Raw genomic sequence first — 19,389 nt, forward strand, 5'->3', positions numbered from 1 at the left:
CTTCATTGGCAGACGGATTCTTAACCACTGCGCCACCAGGGAAGTCCCCTGGGAACACTTTTTAAAGGCCTTTAAACACCCCAACAGTGGCTCCCGGCCCTGCCAATGCCAGGCTCCCAAGGGTGCAGCCAGAAACTCCGGGGAGAAGGAAAAGCACAAAAACAAAACACACTTATTGTCAAGCTCAGCCCTGGGGGGCAGTGACAAGGCCTAGAGGGCTGGGTTCCCAGCCCCTGCCAGGCTGGTGACCTCCAGATGGGCCACACTGTCTCTGAGCCTCTCTTGTCCCCATTTGCAAAATGGGTTACTAGTAAATAAATGCGTAAAGAAGACTTAGACTGGTTCCCAGCATGCAGGAAGTCTGTGCCATCCGCAGCATCATTACTATTGTTTGTTGCTGTGGCCAGGTTCAATCTGTGGTTGGGGGAACTAAGATCCTGCGCATGTGCAGGGCCAAAAAAAAAAAAGTTACAGGCAATAATAAGCCCTGGCAAAGATGTAGGGAGATCTGAACCCTCCTCCAGAGCTGTTGGGAATGGAAAATGGGGCAGCCACAGTGGAAATCAGTTTGGTGGTTTCTCTAAAAGTTAAACCTGGAGTTTCCATCTGATGCAGCAATTCCACTCCTCGGTACCTACCTAAGAGAAATGAACATACGTGTCCACATGAAAATCTGTACACAGCAGCACTACTCACAATAGCCCAAAAGTAGAAACACCCCAAACGTTCATCAACAGATGAATAGATGAACAAAAGGTAGTCCCTCCACACGCGGGCACATCACTCAGCCATGAAAAGGAGAGAAGCACTGACACTCGCTACCACGTGGATGGACCCTTGAGAACATGATGCTCAGTGAGAGAAGTCAGACACAGAAGGACCCAGTGTGTGATTCCATTGGTGGAAAACGTCCAGAACAGGCAAATCCACAGAGACAGAGTGGATTCCTGGTTGTCAGGGGCTGGGGGAGCGGGAGGGGGTGATTGCTCATGGGGACGGGGCTTCTTTAAAGCATGTTGAATGAAATAAGACAGACACGGAAGGACAAATACTGTCTGATCCCACTCATAGGAGGTCCTAGAGGAGTCAAAACCATAGAGACAGAAAATAGTTGGTGGGGGCCAGGGGCTGGGGGAGGGGCTGGGGAGTGTTTAATGGGGAAAGAGTTTCAGTTTGTGAAGATGAGAAAGTTCTGGAGATGGATGGTGGCGATGGCTGCATGACAGCGTGAGTGCACCTACTGCCACTGAACTGTGCACTTAAAAACAGGTAAGATGGTTAATTTTGTTTAGCCATTCCTCTGTTGATGGAGATTTGTTTCCACTCTTGGCTATTGTGAATAATGGTGCTATGGACATTGGTGTACAAATATCTGTTTGAATCCTTGCTTTTTATTTTTATTTTATTTTTGGCTGCATTGAGTCTTTGCTGCTGCGCGCGGTCTTTCTCTAGTTGTGGCGAGCGGGGGCTACTCTTCATTGCAGTGCACCAGCTTCTCATTGTGGTGGCTTCTCTTGTTGTGGAGCACGGGCTCTGGGTGCACGGGCTTCAGTAGTTGTGGCACGCAGTCTCAGTAGTTGTGGCGCACAGAGCTTAGCTGTTCCGCGGCATGTGGGATCTTCCCGGACCAGGGCTCGAACCCATGTCCCCTGCACTGGCAGGTGGATTCTTAACCACTGCGCCACCAGGGAAGTCCCCGAATCCTTGCTTTTAAAATTCTTTTGGGTATATACCTAGGAGTGGAATTGCGGGGTCACTCTCCTGCCATGGTCCCCATTTTTTAGAGAAGGTTTCCACTTTATGGAGAAGGAAAATCAAGGCTTGGAGGTTGCACAGAAGTTGCACAGCAAAGGATCTGAACCCCAGTCTGCATCTTCCCCTCTGGTTCATCCCACTCCTCCCCCATTCACTTCCCTGGCGGTCCAGTGGTTAGGACTTGGCACTTCCACTGCAGGGTGTGTGGGTTCAATCCCTGGTCGGGGAACTAAAATCCCTCATTGACCTCATTACTGGTTTAGGAAGGGTGGGGGACGAGGAGCAGCTGCCACAGGGCTGGGAGGAGGGAGTCAAGTAAAGCTGGTGATGCAAGTGAAGGGCTGGATCCTGTTTTTATTTAAAATTCTGAAATTTTATTCATCATGGAAATTTTTTCATTACTTTTGATTTGTTCAAATATTGCCTTATGCAAATCAAAACCACATTGAGATACAACTTCACACCCACTAGAATGGGTATTTTATATATATATATATATATTTTTTTTTTAAGGACAATTTCAATTATTGGCAAGGATGTGGAGAAATTGGAACCCTTGTGCACTGCGACTGGGAATGTAAAATGGTACAGCTGCTGTGGAATATAGTTTGGTGATTCCTCGAAAATTAAACATAGGATTACCCTATGACCCAGCAATTCCATTTCTGGGTCTACACCCAAGGGAAATAAAATAATACATTCACATAAAAACCTATATAGGAATGGTCACAGCAGCATTATTCACAATGGTCAAAAAGTGGAAACAACCCAAGTGTCCATCAACAGACAAATGAATGAATACACAAAATGTGGTCCATCCTTACAATGGAACATTAGCCACAAAAAGGAATGAATCACTGACATACAATACAATGTGCATGGGCCTTGAAAACATGATACTCAGTGAGAGAAGCCAGACACGAAAGGTCACATAGTATATGATTCATTTATATGAAATGTCTAGAACAGGCAAATCCACAGAAAGTGTACTAGTCGTTTCAAGGGGCAGGGTGGGGGGATGCTAATGGGGATGGGGCTTCTTATGGGGGTGATGGAATGGTTTCTTTTCCTTATAAATTTTATTTATTTATTTATTGGCTGCACCGCACAGTTTGTGGGATTTTAGTTCCCCAACCAGGGATCGAACCCGGGCCCCCAGCAGTGGAATCTCAGAGTCCTAACCACTGGACCGCCAGGGAATTCCCGATGGAATGTTTTGGAACTGGATAGACATGATGGTTGCACGCCATTGTGAATGTATTAAATGTCTCTCATAGTAAATTGTATGTGTATTTTACCACAATTCAAAAATCGATTGCACTAAAATAGTATTTATCTTGTTGACTGAGATTTTGATCTTAAATTTTACACCTGAAGAAAGTGCCTTACTAGAAAGTACACTCATCCTAGTCCCAGCCCTGCCAGAATTAAATAGGAAAGTCACAATACAGCCTCACTGAGAAGGTGACATTTAAGTCAAGACTGGAAGGAGACAAAGGAATTAGCCAAACTGGGTTGTGGGGATGAGCTTTCCAGGCAGAGGGAACAGTGAGTGCAAAGGCCCTGGGGCAGGACCGGGCCTGGTGTATTGGAGAAACAGCCAGGAGGCCCCTGTGTCTGGAGCAGAGTGAGCAAGGGGGAGAGAGGGAGGAGGGGAGGGCAGGGAGGGGATGGGGCAGGTCTTGCAGGGCCTTGGGGAGGACTTGGGTTTTTACCCCGAGAGAGGTGGGACCCTGGCAGGCTGTGGGTAGAGGAGGGGCAGGACCTGAGTCAAGTATTTAAAGCCTGTCTGCTCTGCAAGGGGAAGGATTTTTGTCCTCCTTAATCACTGCTATAAACCTCCACTTAGAGCCATGCTTGGCACACAGTAGGTGCAATAAATGTTTACTGAGGGAATGAATGAATAACAGCTCCCTTTGGGGAGGGGGGCACTAGGGTACAGAGCAGTAAACTCATACTGCCCTGGGGTCACCTAGCCAGGTTATGGCAGCCAAGGGCTCAAACCCAGGCCCGGACAGCTGAGGCCCCAGCTCCACCAGGCCTATCACAGGGAGGTCCCTGTGCACACGGCAGCCACCTGTTTCCTCCCCCGCCTCTGATTAATGGCCCTGCAGCCCCATCCATCATGCGCCAGCCAGCGCCTGGCTCTGCCCTGGAGGCACGGGGCCCAGCGCTCATTTGTAAGCAGGCTGCGAGGCTGGTCTCAGGCTATTGGATACATGAGACAGATCCCCGCCCCAACTTGGCCCCAGATGTGGCCCTAAGAACCCCAGGGAGAGGAAAGATCAGGATGTGGACCCAAGGAGTAGGTGATGGGTAGGAGCTGGGGGGTGTGGGATGGCAGCTTCCCAGACAGGAAGGTCTTCAAAAGCTCCAGTTTCCCCCAAATTAATTATACGATGAAGACTATTCCCTCCTGGGCTGCAGGCTGCTGCCCTGCCTTTCCCTGACTTGCTGGCATTCTGCTCTTTCTACCCGCAAAAGCTCCTCCACACAGCAGGGCCCGGCCCAGCCTGCACCTCTCCTGAGCCTTAGTTTGGGGGTCCCCCCTGGTCTCCTGACCTCCCACCTCATCTGCATCCATTCCCACTATCAGTAAGCATTTTCTACCACTTGTCCTGGTGGTCTCTCTCTGCTGCTCTAAGCCAGGGCTTCTCAGCTGGGGGCAATTCTGCCCTGAGGGACACTTGGGACTGAGGGTACTCCTGGGATCTAGTGAGTGGGGGCCAGGGATGCTTCTCAATACCCCACAGTGCCCAGGACGCCCCCCCACCAGAGAATGATTCGGGCCAGAATGTCGAGAGTACAGACTGACAAACCCTGCTCTAAACTCTTCCATGGCTCCCTAGTGCCCTCCAGGTACAAGCCCAACTCCTCAGTGCAGAATGCAGGTCCTGCATCATCTGGGGTCCTGGCCCTCTCCAGCCAGTGTTCCCACCATGACTTGCCTTCACACCCCACCTGGAGGGGCAGGACTGCATAGTGATCAAGGGCCCAAGGACCTGCGTTAACATCATGATGCTGCCACCCACCAGCTATGTGATTTTGGCCAAGTCTCTCAACCTCTCGGTGCCTTAATTTCCCCATATTTCAAATGGGCATAATGGTAGTACTCAGGGTTAAAATGCTAAAGCAGAGACTGGTTCATGGTAAAAACTCAAACAGGTAGGAGGGTGTGGAGAAAATGGAACCCTCTTACACTGTTGGTGGGAATGTAAACTGGTATGAACACTATGAGGGTTCCTTAAAAAACTAAAAATAGAGCTACCATATGACCCGGCAATCCCACTCCTAGGCATATACCTGGAGAAAACCATAATTTGAAAAGAAACATGCACCCCAATGTTCACAGCAGCACTATTTACAATAGCCAGGACATGGAAACCTAAATGTCCATCAACAGAGGAATGAATAAAGAAGATGTGGTACACATATACAATGAAATACTACTCAGCCATAAAAAAGAACAAAATAATGCCATTTGCAGCAACATGGATGGACCTAGAGATTGTTATACTGAGTGAGGTAAATCAGACAGAAAAAGACAAATATCTATGATATCGCTTACATGTGGAATCTAAAAAAAAGGGTACAAATGAACTTATTTACAAAACAGAAGTAGAGGGCCTCCCTGGTGGCGCAGTGGTTGAGAGTCCGCCTGCCGATGCAGGGGATACGGGTTTGTGCCCCGGTCTGGGAGGATCCCATATGCCGCGGAGCGGCTGGGCCCGTGAGCCATGGCTGCTGAGCCTGTGCGTCCGGAGCCTGTGCTCCGCGGCGGGAGAGGCCACAACAGTGAGAGGCCCGCGTACCACAAAACAAAAAAAAAAAAACAAAAAAAAAAACAGAAGTAGAGTCACAGATGTAAAAAACAAACTTATGGTTACCGGGGGGTAAGGGGTGGGGAGGGATAAGTTGGGAGATTGGGATTGACATATACACGCTACTATATACAAAATAGATAACTAATAAGGACCTACTATATAGCACAGTGAACTCTATACTCTGTAATGGCCTATATGGGAAAAGAATCTAAAAAAAGAGTGATGTATATATATAACTGATTCACTTTGCTGTACACCTAAAAACTTAAACAGGGACTTCCCTGGTGGCGCACCACCAATGCAGGGGACATGGGTTCGAGCCCTGGTCCAGGACGATCGCACATGCCACAGAGCAGCTAAGCCCGTGTGCCACAACTACTGAAGTGCACGTGCCTATAGAGCCCATGCTCCGCAACAAGAGAAGCCACCACAGCGAGAAGCCCGCGCACCGCAACGAAGAGTAGCCCCCGCTCACCACGAGAAAGCTGGCGCACAGCAATGAAGACCCAACGCAACCAAAAATAAATTAATTCATTAAATAGGTGGGTCGGTTTATTCATAGTCTGGGTCACACTTCCAGGCTTCTCTACTACATGGTGAAAGGCCTGCCCTAACCCCACTGTACTGGAGATGTCTGTGTCCATCTCTGCCCACCCAAGTCTAGGGTCTGCTAAAATGGTCACCAAGAGCTCTAATACTTGGAGCTGCCTGCCTAGATGCAGAGGGCCTCCCAGGAGAAACGGTGTCTGGTCCCTGTGTAGGAACAGGGCTGGTTTCTTGGGCCTCTGACTCGTGCAGTCTTACAGGACCCTGCACTTGAAGGAAGGGCCCTGCTCTGAGTTTAAAACTCTGTTGTCACCATCCTGAAATTCCTGATCCTTTCTGAACCTGAGGCCCTGCGTTTTCATTTGGCCCTGGGCCCTGAAAATTCTATAGCCTGTTCCACTCAGGGACCCCAATACGATTTGTGAGGTCTGCATATTCTGGAACCATTCAGAATAGTAAACTTTCTATAACTTTTTTTTTTTGGCTGCACCACACAGCTTGTGGGATCTTAGTTCCCCGACCAGGGATCCAACCCATGTCCCCAGCAGTGGAAGCAATGAGTCCTAACCACTGGACCACCAGGGAATTCCCCAGGAATAGTAAACTTTCTAAAAGTTTGCACTTTTTCTCTTAGGGCATTGGGACTAGGGAGACCCTGCATCCTCCTAACTCGTCTCTGGCCCCACTGGATGCTGTTTTATTTATTTGTTTGTTTATTTATTTAGGCCATGCCCTGTGGCATGTGGGACCTTAGTTCCCTGACCAGGGATTGAACCCGGCCCCCTACAATGGAAGCCTGGCATCTTAACCACTGGACCGCCAGGGAAGTCCAAGATGCTGTCTTATTTAATGTGTTATCTTGCTCGTGATGAATTTTTGGCATTAATTTTTATTTTAAAAAATATCGTGTTCCGGGCTTTCACTACCATGGCCTGGGTTCAATCCCTGGTCAGGGAACTGAGATCCCGCAAGCCGCACTGGGTGGCCACAGGAAAAAGAAAAAAAAAATACGGTGTTAAAGTACTGTTTTATCTTGAAGGGCTTTTTGGGTGGAAGGGGCTTCAGTTTTGTTTGCTTACTCATGTCAACCTAGTCCTAACCCTTCCTCTGCCCAGGACAGGTGACCAGAGTCCTAACTCCAGATGGGAAAACCCAAGGCCCATCCAGGAGGCAAGGTGCATAGTTGATGGTGAGAGTGGTAATTAAGAGCTTGTCTATTTAGCACTTGCTGGGGGTTCACGTGTATTATTTCAGCAGCTTCTTCGAGGCCTGAGTTAGTCCTGTCCCTCCTCTGCCCACAGCCCTCCAGGGCTCCGACCTCACTGAGTAAAAGCCTAAGTCCTTGCCACAGACCCCAAGGCCCTGCACCATCTGTCCGGTCCCATCACCAGCTACTGAATTTGCAGGGCCCTTGTTCAAAAATTGCAAAACAAAACTGTGAGGCCCCTTGTTCAAAAATTATTAGGAATTTCCAGACCAAAACGGCAGATCATTAACCCAAGCGCAGGCCCTTCTGGGAGCAGCGCCCCTGCGTGAATGCAGGAAGCTGCTGCCTCCCTGCCCCCATCTCCTCCCAAGCACCCCACCCCGTGCCAGCCACAGTGCTGCCTCAGGGCCTTTGCACTGGCGTTTCTCCCTACTTGTATAAGCCACCACCCCCACGGCCTACTGGCTCGCTCTCTCACGCTCTCTCACCTTCGGGTCCTCTTAGAGGCCAATCAGGCCCCCTCTGACCTCCCTCTGCGAAAAATCGCACCTTCCCAGCCCTCCCTCCTGCTTTGTTTTCTCCATAGCTGTTACCACCTTCTGACCTGCCAGGGTTTTGGTTCATGTGTTTGCCGTCTCATGTCATCTCCACCAGGGTCGGGACTTTGTACCCCTTCCCACCCCCACGTCCTGGAGCGGCCTGGAACACAGTAGGCGCTCCATAAATGTGTGTTGAAAGCATGGCTCGCAGGAAGTCGGTATCACCACCTCCTTTCTACAGAAGAGGAAACCAAGGCTCAGAGAACAGCCCGTGAGCCAAGATTACAGAGCATGTCCCTGGCACGCGTCCGGGTCGCGCCATGACTGCGCCGGCGGTTTCCATGGGGGCAGCCAGGCCCCCCGGCTCTGACACATGGGGAAACCGAGGCCCTGGCGGCTGCCAGGGCCACCCGGCCGGGAAGGGCCGCGGCGAGGCGGGGGCGCGCCGGACCCAAGGTCACTGCGCCGGCCGGCCCGGGGGAGGCGGATGGGTGGGGATCCGCGGGCCTCCCCGGGCGCGCGCCCCCCCCCCCTCGGCGGCGCGCACGGGGCCCGGGAAGCAGCAGCGGCAGCAGCGGCGGCAGCAGCAGGTGGAGCCGGAGCCTCCGCTCAGCCGAGGCCGCGGCCACTGCCGGCGTCGCCGCCATTAGACAATAGGAGCGGCGGCCGGGCGTGCGGGGAGGCGGGCGGCGGGGAGGGGCGGGGAGGGGCGCCGGGCGCGCAGGAAGCGGGGCCCGGGGCGCGCCGGGGCCGGGCGCGCGGGGAGGGGGCGCAGGAAGCGGGCGAGGCCGGGCGCGGGAGGCGGCGGCGGCGGCCCCGGGAGCTGCCGATCGGCGCCGGGACAAAGGCGCGGCCGCCCGGCGCCCCGAGCAGCCCGAGCCGGGGCGCACAGCCGGGGCGCAGCCCGCGCCCCCCGCCGCGACTGACATGATGTTTCCACAAAGCAGGCATTCGGTAAGCGGGGCCCGCCGGCCCGGCGCCCCCCCCATCCGGGCCCGGCAACCCCAGTTCCCGGCCGGGCCATCCCCCCAGCTCCGGGCCCTGCGTCCGCCCAGGTCCTGGCCCGGTCCCCCCAGTTCCCAGCCGGACCCTTCCATCCCCCAGATTCGGGCCCTGCGCCCCCCGCTCCGGATCCCAGCCGGACCTCCCCCACCCCCAGCTCGGCGTCTCCCCCCCACCTCCTAGGCCCAGTCCCCTCCAGCTCCGGGCCCAGCGCTACTCCCCACCCCCAGCTCCGGGGCTCCCTCCCATCCCCCGTAGCTCCCGGTCCCCCTCCCAGCTTCCGGGCCCAGAGCACCCCCCTAGCTCCCAAGCCAGGTCCCCTCCAGATCCCAGCTCAGATCCCCCCAGCCCCGACCCCAGCTCCTGGGCCCTGGGCCCCCCCCCCCCATCAAGCCAGCCTGGGCCTCGGCGGCCTTCTCCTCGGGCCTGGGGCGCCCCGGGAGCCCCACCAGGCACCTCTAACGCCGGGGCTGCTTTCGGGGCCTGGGAGTGGGGGAGACCGGAGGCGCACCCCTCCCGGAAGAGCTCGGCCCGGAGGAAGGGTGCTAGGCATCTGGGGTGGGCCCCCCCGGAAGATTTCGGGTGCTTAGAGAGGCCCCTCCCTCAAGGGGAGTTTGCAAGGAAGCCTCATCACCCCCTCCCACGCCGCCAGCTTGGGGAGGGACCCTCTAGGACACGTTCTCCCCCCTCCCAGAGGCAGTTGGGGCGCTCAGATGTGCACCCCCTCCCGGCGCTTTGGAGGCGCGGTAGAGGGCGCACCCTGCCCCCCACCAAGGGCGGGCCTTCAAACGCACCTCCACAGCCTGGGGGGGGCGGGGGACGAGAGCCTCCGGGCGCGCCCACCCCCTTCGGCTTCGGGCGGAGAGGCGGGGGCAGGAAGTGCGGGCGGGGGCCGCTCCGGGGGCTGTAAACACGGGCCCGGGAAGTGGGGCGTAGGGGGGGGACGCTGCAGCTGCGCCGGCCGCTGCCTCGGGGCAGCCGGGGAGAGAGGTGGGTGGCGGCCCCACCGGATCCTGACCCGGGCCGTCCCTCCCCACAGGGCTCTTCGCACCTCCCCCAGCAACTGAAATTCACCACCTCGGACTCCTGCGACCGCATCAAAGACGAGTTTCAGCTGCTGCAGGCTCAGTACCACAGGTGAGCTGGGGCTGGTGGTACCCGCCCCGGGAGAAGCTGGAGCCCCCTGCTCAGATGGCAAGACTGAAGCCTGCAGCGGGGGTTGTGGCCCCTGCTATATATCTAGGCTCCGGAAAAATAGAGGCGTTGAATGTCTTAGGTGGCAGGCACTGTTTTTAGCACTTTGCCGATGTGAAATTCATTTAGTCTTTAAGACAGTCCCATTTTGTAGATGAGAAAACTGAGGCACAAAAATTTCAATAATTTGCCCAAAGCCTCAGCTGTCTGGTGTCAGAGCCCCTCTCCCCACCCCCACCCCAATCTGCACCGGATAAAAGACCTCTCAACAGCTGGAGTTGGGGATGGGCCCTCCACCTCCCCACCTCCCACCCCCCACCAAAATCTGTAGCATGTTATCTCTCTCTGCCTAGTTTTGGAGAAAGGGTTCCTGCCAGCCCGCAGAAAGGTGATTCTCTTTCTAGAACTGAATCTAACGTTTCTAAAGGGCCTGCCAATGTGCCAGATCTAAAGAGAAAGGAACTATTATTGTCTTCATTTTACACTTAGAGAAACTTAAGCCCAGAGAGGATAGGAATGTCCTGGTGTTGCACAGCAAGGAAGTGGCAGAACTGAGATTTGTACCCAGTCTCTGGGTTGAAGAATGCAGATTCTCAAGGTTTTGCTACGGAGGGGGGCTTTGCCTAGGAATCAAAAGGGGGTCCATGGCCACGAATACCAGTGGGGTCTTGGGCCCTCTCTGGACCTTAGTTTACCCACACAAAAGTATTCTTTGAAGGATCCCGAGTTTTCTCCAAGAAGAAACTGGGAACAGTGATATATTTGTTCTTTGGGGGTACTTCCTACTCTCCCCATTTGCTGAAGATTGAACATACATCCTTTTGTTTAATCTTTCCTGCTGCCCTATCATTGTGCCCATTTCAAAGATGAGGAAACTGAGGCACAGTTGGTTGAAGGGCAGGCCTAGGAACTTTGTTCTGGTCCTGTGGTAGGGGCTTTGTCTGGCAGGCCTGGCCTTTCTGAGCTTCCCTGGGGTGTCTCCCCCACCCCGGCCTGGCCCATGCCCACGTCACAGTGAGCACTGGGGCTGATCCAATTCCAGAGACCGAGGGTCAGATTGCTGCCACAGCGCTCTGTGACCTCGGGTAGGCCACACCCCCTCTCTGAGCTTTTGAGTCTCCATCTGCTGAGCCTGGGCTTCCTGCTTTACACTGAGGGGTCCTACCATGTTGGGGGCTCACACAGTATCCACCAGTCCTTCAGGAAGGGCCAGAAATGCAGAGTTTGGAATGAAATTGCCTGATTGTGTTTTTAACGGTGGCAACAAATGCATATTTTTAAAGAAAATTGGAGAAACCAACTGTGGTTGTCCTCCCAACCGGGGTATACAAGTCGTGGTCAGTCTGGCAGAGTGAAACTCCAGTCTCCTGAGGTGACTACAAGAGCAACTAAGTCTTTATTGGGTACTTACTGAATACCAGCATTAAGAGTGTTTCTGGTCTTAATTCATTTCATCCTCACCACCTCACCCTCGGAGGTTGGAACTCAACAGACTTGGAGACCAAGACCCAGAGAGGTAGAGGGGTTTGCCCAGAGTCACACAGCATCAAAATAGCAGGGTTGAACTTTAGACCCAGTCTGTCTGGCTTGAGTTTGTGCTCTCAGCTCTTTACCTGTCACCCTGACACCCTCGTGAGGGGCCTTTGAGAAATACCCAAAGCTCATGCTTGCTGGGGGAGCTTGAGAGAGGCAGGGGAGGTCACCATCTCTGTTACCCAATGGTGGAAATTTATGCCCCCCCACTAGGGAAATCAGGACCCACAAGAGGGGCTTGGGTGCCTTTGAAGATTCCTTGGTAAATCCAATCCAGAGCCCTACCAGCCAACTCGGCTCTCACAGCCTCTCCGCAGTGTCTGTTTGTTCCTCCTTTGCTGGAGAGTTTTCCTCAGTGCTCAAGAGTGTGGCCTCTGAAGCCAGCTTCCTGGCTGTGTGACCTTGAGCCCGTTCACTCAACCTCTCTGGGCGTCCATTGCATCATCTGTAAAAACAGAGTGATGTTAACAGCCCTGACCTCTTTGGGTTTCAGGAGAGGTAAAAGTTTCTTTGAATCCCTGTCTGACCTACAGTCAGGGCATTTGCTCTGATTTTTGTTATTTTTATTATTATTTTCATTGCTTTCTCTGCCCCCAGATCTGCAAGGTTTGTTTCATAATCCCCATTTTCTAGCTAGGGCACCTGAGGCTCCCCCTGCCCCATCTTCTGCCTGTACCCCACCAAAGTTAGGGGCTCCCCTGCACAATGGGGGGGACCTCAGCCTAGCCCCCGCCCCTCCCCATGTTCTTCTTCAGTCTGAAACTCGAATGTGACAAGCTGGCCAGCGAGAAGTCGGAGATGCAACGTCATTACGTGATGGTAAGCCAGCCCTGGGGTCCAGTGGGCAGGGATGGGGGACCCCAGATCCCCCTCCAGCACCAGCAGCTGTTGCCCGAACCCTGGCCGCCACCTCTGGGATGCATGAGGAGTCAGGGTCAGTTCTCCATTCAGCCTGCCCCTGGGCCGGGCTGAGTCCGTCTTGCTGGCCTGGCTGCCGGCCCAGGCAGTGGCCGAGGTGCCAAACCACCGGGTTGCAGCCTGGGCCTGCCAGGTCCCCCGGCTGTCCTTGGCAGGAAAGGAGCCAATGGCTGGGAAAGCCAGGATCTGACTGAGGGAGCAGCCAGATCCCTCCCCACCCCCATGATCCAGGCATCCCAGGCTTAACCCTTCCTTGCCTGAGCCTGGGAAGAGGACTCTCTGACGTGGGTGGGAGGGAAGGGGTGGCACTGCGTTCTTGGGCCTGACATTTGAGACCCTGCCCGTGCACACTGCCAGAATCACTTGCTCGGTTTCCTACCCACCAGGTGGCAATTTCTGCATCAACCCCACCCCACCCCCACGCCCCACCGCACTACCTCGGTCCAGCCCAGAGCCCACTTCTCCCAGGCTGCGGGGGAAGCAGAGCCAGACACTGAACCTCTGGTCTCAGGGGGAGGGATGGGGCTGGGGCAGAGAGAGGGACCCGGGACTGGGGGACTCCATAAGTGGGTGCTCCCGGTTTGAGAAAGGCTGCACGGAGGATGGGGTATTGCAGCTGGCGTCTTGATGGATGAGTAGGAGCTTGCTGGGCAGAGAAGGGGAGACCACACAAAGGCCTGGGAACAAACTTGGCTCCCCCCCCCCACCCTCCCTGGGGTGACAGGGGCGCCATGGGATGGTTTAGAGCAAGGGAAGGGTTAGGGTCAGATCTGGGGCGTGAGGTGGGGGGGCGCTGCTGGCCCCAGAGCCAGACCCAGCAGGATTTGTTTATCCTCGATTATTTATACCCAGGAAGGCAAACTTCCCTGGAGTCCGGGGCCACCCGCAGACAAGACACATAAAGATAAAAGATTAGGAGCCTTGGAGAGAGAGAGAGAGAGAAAGAAAGAGTGTATGTGTGTGTGTGTCTGTGTGTGTGTCTGTGTTTGTGTGTCTCTGTGTGTGTGTGTGTGTGTGTGTGTTAGAGGTTGGGGGGTGATCATTATTCCAGAAACCAGGGCACCCACACCGCTGCTGGGGCCCTGAAGCTCCCCCAGCTTCCGCAGCAGCCCCACCAGGCACCTGGGCCCCAGCGCCTGGTGTGGGTGTCTCCCCACTTCCATCTCCATCTTTTTCGCCTGCCCTCCCCTCCCCATCTCTCCATTTCTCCCCTTCTCCCCCTCGTTGTCTCTCTCTCTGTCACTCCCCCCATCTCTTTGTCTCTGGAGCCCCCCCATCCTTCATCCGCCCCCATTTCTCTCTGTCTCCTCCCCCCCATGCAGTATTACGAGATGTCCTACGGCTTGAACATCGAGATGCACAAGCAGGTACGCCCCTTTCCCCCTCCTCCGCCCCACGCTTACTTCGGCACTCCCCCAGGCAGGTAGGAGCTTGCCCACCCCTTGGCTGAGCACCAAGTCTGCCCTGGTATCCTGTTACCTCCGAACCCACCCCCCTTCTTTCTTAGGCCTCCCTGACGGGTTTCTCTCCCTGAGGGGGAGGGGCAGAGACTTTCCGGGGACCTGCCACCCCCCCGCCCCACTGTCTCCCGTTTGCAAACAGCAGGGGAGGGGTGATGTGCCAACCCGCCCTGGAACCCCCAGATTGCCCCTTGCCCTCCAGCCTTGCTCTTGCCATCTGTGCCCTGATGAGGCTACTCTCAGGTATGTTGTAGAGCACTGATGCCAGCTGCCCCCACCCCTTTGCCCGTCTCTCCCACGGAGCACTCACTACCTATCAGGTGCTGGGCATCACCTTCCCAGGGCCACCGGGACCCCAAGCGGCTGGGCGTGGGTTTGTCCTGTGCTCTTAGCCTACAGGGCAGAGAGCCAGCCTCAGATTCCACCTTTGCTGCTGATTGGGTGCCCATGGGCCCGATGAGTTGACCTGACCCTGGGCCGAGCTGGCCTCTTCTTAGATTAGACAGAACCCCCAGGCCTCCCAGGGCTGGTCTGCGCCTGCCCCAGCTGCTGCCCAGGGCTGAAGCGTCTGTGTGTTGCAGGCTGAAATCGTCAAGAGGCTGAATGGCATCTGTGCCCAGGTCCTGCCCTACCTTTCCCAAGAGGTAAGTGGAGCCCCCAGCCTCCCGGGGCTGCGGGGAGGAGGCGGTAGATGGACCGTGAACTTTCCCCAGGCCCTCCCTCCTGCAGCCATCTGGGGCAGCAGCGTGCTGGGTGCCCCAGGGCACATACCTTCCCTCTCTGGACCTCCTAGCCACCAGCCAGTCTGTGCAGAAGAATCCCCAGGTTGGAGAAACCCCAGGGGTGTAGGGCAGTGGAAGGTGGGGCCTCACCCTGCTGTGGAATTCCCAGCCTGAGTGAGTCATTGCACTGTAAAAATGTCAGCTACGCCGAGAAGACTGCACCAAGAATTCTGTTTCCCTGTTTTGCTTCCGCCTTTCACCCCCTGAGATTCATCTGCGGGGCCCTGCTGACCGCTGTGTGGACGGGGGGCTCTCAGCACACATAGGCAGACATACAAACCAGGCACAGATACGCGCAGATGCAACACATAAACACACGGCACAGAGACACAAAGAGATGTACACGGACACACAGGAACCAGGTACCCAACTCTTCCTCTTTTGTTTCCTGGGGTTCTAAGACTCTTGGTGTGAGGCCCACTCTGTACACACACAAACACACACACGTCTGGGTCATGTAAGGCCCATCTGCTCTCTGCCAGATTTACTGTTGATAATTCATCATTTTCTCTTTAACCCCCACCCATATCTTGGGGTCCCTCAGGTGATGCCCAGGAACAATTCCAGGAGGACACCATGAAAGCCCCAAAGAAAGGGATTCTTAGGACCCTGAAGACCTAGCCTTGTGGTTTCCGTTCACAACAGGGGCTCTCTGATAGCCAAGGCAAAGAAGGAGCTTGGCAGATTCTAGCATCTGCTGGCCAGAGAGACAGACGTTCAGGGAGGGCTGGGGTACAGGGTGGGGGATTGCCCTGAACCCAGACTCACGCCCCAGCCCTGCCAGAACTCACTGGGCCTTCCCAGGCTGTGGAGGAAGAGGAGCTTGGGTTAGCAGATCTCAGATCTCTTGGACCAGCAGTCCTGGTCTGAGGTCTTAGAACCAGGACTTCCCTGTACTGTTGGCCAGGTTGTGCACTGCACTTCTGCTTCTTTGCACATGGCATTGGTCGTGGTTCAGGCTTTCTCAGACTCACCCAAAAGCTTTTTCCTAAGATTTTGGTACCAAGCCCTTTGGGTCTTCTCTGCATCTCTGTGTATCCCATTTTCCAGATGAAGAGACTGAGGCTGGATGAAAGGAATCAGCTGGAGAGGGGGGGGTTTTGGGAGGCGTGGGAAGCCGTGGAGAGGGAGGGCTCTAATAGTCCAGATGGGAGCTGGGCTTCTTCTGGGCTCTGAGCCACAAGCCCTAACAAGATCGGGGCGAATCCGTTGATTTCTCTCCACCCTGCCCCCATCCAGCACCAGCAGCAAGTCTTGGGAGCCATCGAGAGGGCTAAGCAGGTCACTGCTCCTGAGCTGAATTCCATCATCCGAGTATGTTTGGGGTCTTCGGGGGCAGCAGCGGGTGGGAGAAGGACAGGTGGGCCCAAGGGGGCTAACGCTCCCCTTCCTCTGCCCTGCAGCAGCAGCTCCAAGCCCACCAGCTGTCCCAGCTGCAGGCTCTGGCCCTGCCTCTGACCCCACTGCCTGTGGGGCTGCAGCCCCCTTCGCTGCCGGCGGTCAGTGCAGGCACCGGCCTCCTCTCGCTGTCGGCGCTGGGCTCCCAGGCCCACCTCTCCAAGGAGGACAAGAATGGGCATGACGGTGACACCCACCAGGAGGATGATGGCGAGAAATCGGATTAGTGGGCGGCTGGGATGGGGGCGGGGGGACCAAGGGGAGACAGACACGGAGAGAGAGAAAGATTCAGCGTAAGACACAGTATAGTTCGGGATTGGCTCAACTCTGGTAGTATTTATGGTAGCCGCCTGCTGGGGCCCTCGCCCTGCTTGTGTGCCACCCCCTGACTTGGCTCCTACCCCCGACTCCCAGCCTCCCTCCTCCTCCCCTGCAGCCTGAATGGGTCAATACCCACTCATACCACAGATGAGGCAAGCTGAGGCCTGGAGGCGCAAGTGGGAGGCCAGGTCCGAAGGGAGCAAGACCTCAAGAGGTCCAACACCCCCTGCACTTCCCCAATTCGCACACCTGTAACTGACAGTCTGCCCGCTGGCCCCCCCTTCCCCGGGGCACACCCTGGCCTCACACCCTGGCACTGCATGCAAACACAATGCTAGCTGCCCCTCCCAGCCCTGGGCGCCCCGCGTCTGCCCCTCCCACTCACTTACCCTCTGCTAGTTCCCGTCGCCCACGCCCACCTAGTTCTGTCCCCTCACCCATGAAAGAAAGGGGCCAGGGACAGCAAGCTTCGCCCAGGGAACAGGGTGGGGTGGGTGGCCCAGAATTCCCTTTCTCCCTTTCCCAAATAAAGATGAGGGTACTCAAGTTGTCTTGGTTTTTATTTTTTATTTTTCCTTTTTCCAGTATACTAGCTTGTCTTTTAAGAAAAGGGATATTAAAAAAAAAGACAAAAATGTTTAAAAAAAAAAAAGCAACACCCACACCTGTGTCTGTATATAGCCTTTTAGACTGTCAGCCTTTGTTGTGTTCAGTCGTTTGATCTCTACGGAGAGAAGTGAAAATGCTGTATCGAGGGTGGGCTTAGCTGTGCCTTTCAAATAAAGATGTGAGACGGTTGGTTGCCGTGTTCCTGCCTCTGTGTTGCGAGTTGCCCGCGGTGCCCCCCTTCCCGGGGGAGGAGAGGGCTTCCTTCAAGTCTGAGTCCCCCTCGTCTGTTACAGGACTGGATATTGAGAGTCCTAGCTGAGTCCGGCTTGTAAATGAAGTCTAGCTCCTGAACTTGGCACCTAGCCCAGAGAGGGCCAGCTGGAGGCTCTAGGTCACACAGCACAGCCTAGGTGCTTGAGGTCTAGCCAGCTGTTTTGACAGGTAGGCAAAGGGACTCAGAAGAGCTAAGGGGTCACTAGTTCCTGAGTCCAGGCCAGAGGGTTCCTAAATGACAGTCTTTACCCTTAGAGACAGCTGCTGATACTGGACAGTTACACTGCACACACAAAATGCTTTTTTCCCAGATCAGAGAACACAGACCCCCAGCTGGACCTGAATTCTCCAAGGACCACTTGGAGCCCACCCTCGCCCCCCTGCATCCAAGCTGGACTACCCCAGAAGGGGGAGCCAGCAGGAAAGGTGATTCCCAGCACACTTGGCATTTCAGTCAAGAGAACGTCAGGGACTTTCCTGGAGGTCCAGTGGTTAAGACTCTGAGCTCCCAATGCAGGGGGTGTGGGTTTGATCCCTGGTCGGGGAACTAGGATCCCACATGCCCCATGCTGTGGCCAAAAAATTTAATAATAAAAACTAAGAACTTCAGGCTCCCCACCCAAGATATGGGCCTGGTGGTGGGGAGGGGGGTGGAGAGTGGGGACAGTCATCTGGACTTTGTAAGATCTTCACAAGGGCTTCATGCCACAGAAATCCCACCCTCAAGGAGCTGGGAGCACGAGGGATCCAAGGAATTCTCACCTGTGCCCAATCCAGTGGGTTTTCATGGGGGCCAAGGGCACAGGAAGGGAAGGAGGGAGAGACAGAGGGGTGATCATGGACAGCCAACCTCCGGGTAAATGTCTCCTGTCCCTAAGGAGAGAAAGAGGAGGCAGAGAGGGGACAGGGGGACCCTCCTGCTGGGCCCCACCCCTCCCCCACTACAGCCAAATCACCTCCAAAAATGCCAGTGAGATGGGATCACTCCCTGTTTAATGTATATCCTTGTGCTGAAAACCAGAACTCATCTCTACTCCTCGCTTGGGGAGTGTAAATTGTTATATCTGCCTCAGAAGGCTGCTTAGCACCCAGTGATACCCCTGGATTTGAATGCTGGATCCACCCAACACACATGCCACAAGAATGTTTACAGCAGCTGTAATTAGTCCTCATTGCCCCAAACTGGAAACCACCAGCTGTCCATCAAAGGGCAGAAGGGTAAGTTGTGACATTAGCTGCCCGTGGAATACTACGCAGCCAGAAAAAGAACCAGACCTCACCGCACTTGACACCATACATCTTGCACACAGAACACTGAAGAAGCCGGGTGTGAAAAAGTCAATGCTGTGTGACTCCACTTATATAAAGAAAAAGACGGGCCCAAGGGACCTATAGCACCAGATATCATGGAGTTACCAAAGGAGACTTCTAAGGGTGATGGTAATTTGGGAGTTGATTACACGAGTGTGTTCACTTTGTGATAATTCATCGAATTGTTTGCTTACAATCAGGGCACTCTTCTGTGTGTTCTATTTCACAGTTTTTAAAAAGGATTTAAAGAATAGATCATCTTTGGCCTCCATGGTCCTTGGAATAAATTCTAGGCCCAGGAGACCCCGAGGGCCTGCTACCCAGCCCTCTAATCATTCCTTCCCAGCAGGCTGCAGCCAGGTTGAAACATCTGGCTGTTCCTTGCCTAGTGGCCTTTGCACATGCTGTTCCTTCTGCCTGGAACAGTGTTCTTCCCCCCCCTCCCCCTCCCCTGTTCTAATCCCCCAGGACTCCCAGAAGTCACTTTTCTGAAGGCCATCCCTGACCCTCCCCCCAAAGCAAGGTTCTGGGACACCCCCACCCCTGGAGGGGAACAGTGGTTGTTATTAATTTGTCACCTACTGATTCTGGGCATAGGGTCTCCAGAGTGGGTTTAAATCCTGGCTCTTCCTCTCACAGCAGGGTGATCTAAGCAAGTGGCTTCACCACTCTGGTTCTTGGTTTTCCCTCCCTATCTGTAAAATGGGTATAATCACA

General features: G+C 54.8%; 1 protein-coding gene across 1 annotated transcript; it reads left to right on the top strand.

Moving 5' to 3' along the window:
* Positions 1–8,619: 8,619 nt before the first annotated feature.
* TLE5 (TLE family member 5, transcriptional modulator) lies at positions 8,620–17,277 on the top strand. Its single transcript, XM_079703888.1, has 7 exons — positions 8,620–8,825; positions 9,913–10,010; positions 12,356–12,419; positions 13,841–13,885; positions 14,560–14,622; positions 16,000–16,074; positions 16,164–17,277. Exons 1-7 carry the CDS (start codon positions 8,799–8,801, stop codon positions 16,383–16,385), a joined length of 594 nt encoding a protein of 197 aa, XP_079560014.1. The 5' UTR covers positions 8,620–8,798; the 3' UTR covers positions 16,386–17,277.
* Positions 17,278–19,389: the final 2,112 nt, after the last annotated feature.

This window comes from Hyperoodon ampullatus (assembly GCF_949752795.1).
Source record: "Hyperoodon ampullatus genome assembly, chromosome: 4".
NCBI lineage: Eukaryota > Metazoa > Chordata > Mammalia > Artiodactyla > Ziphiidae > Hyperoodon > Hyperoodon ampullatus.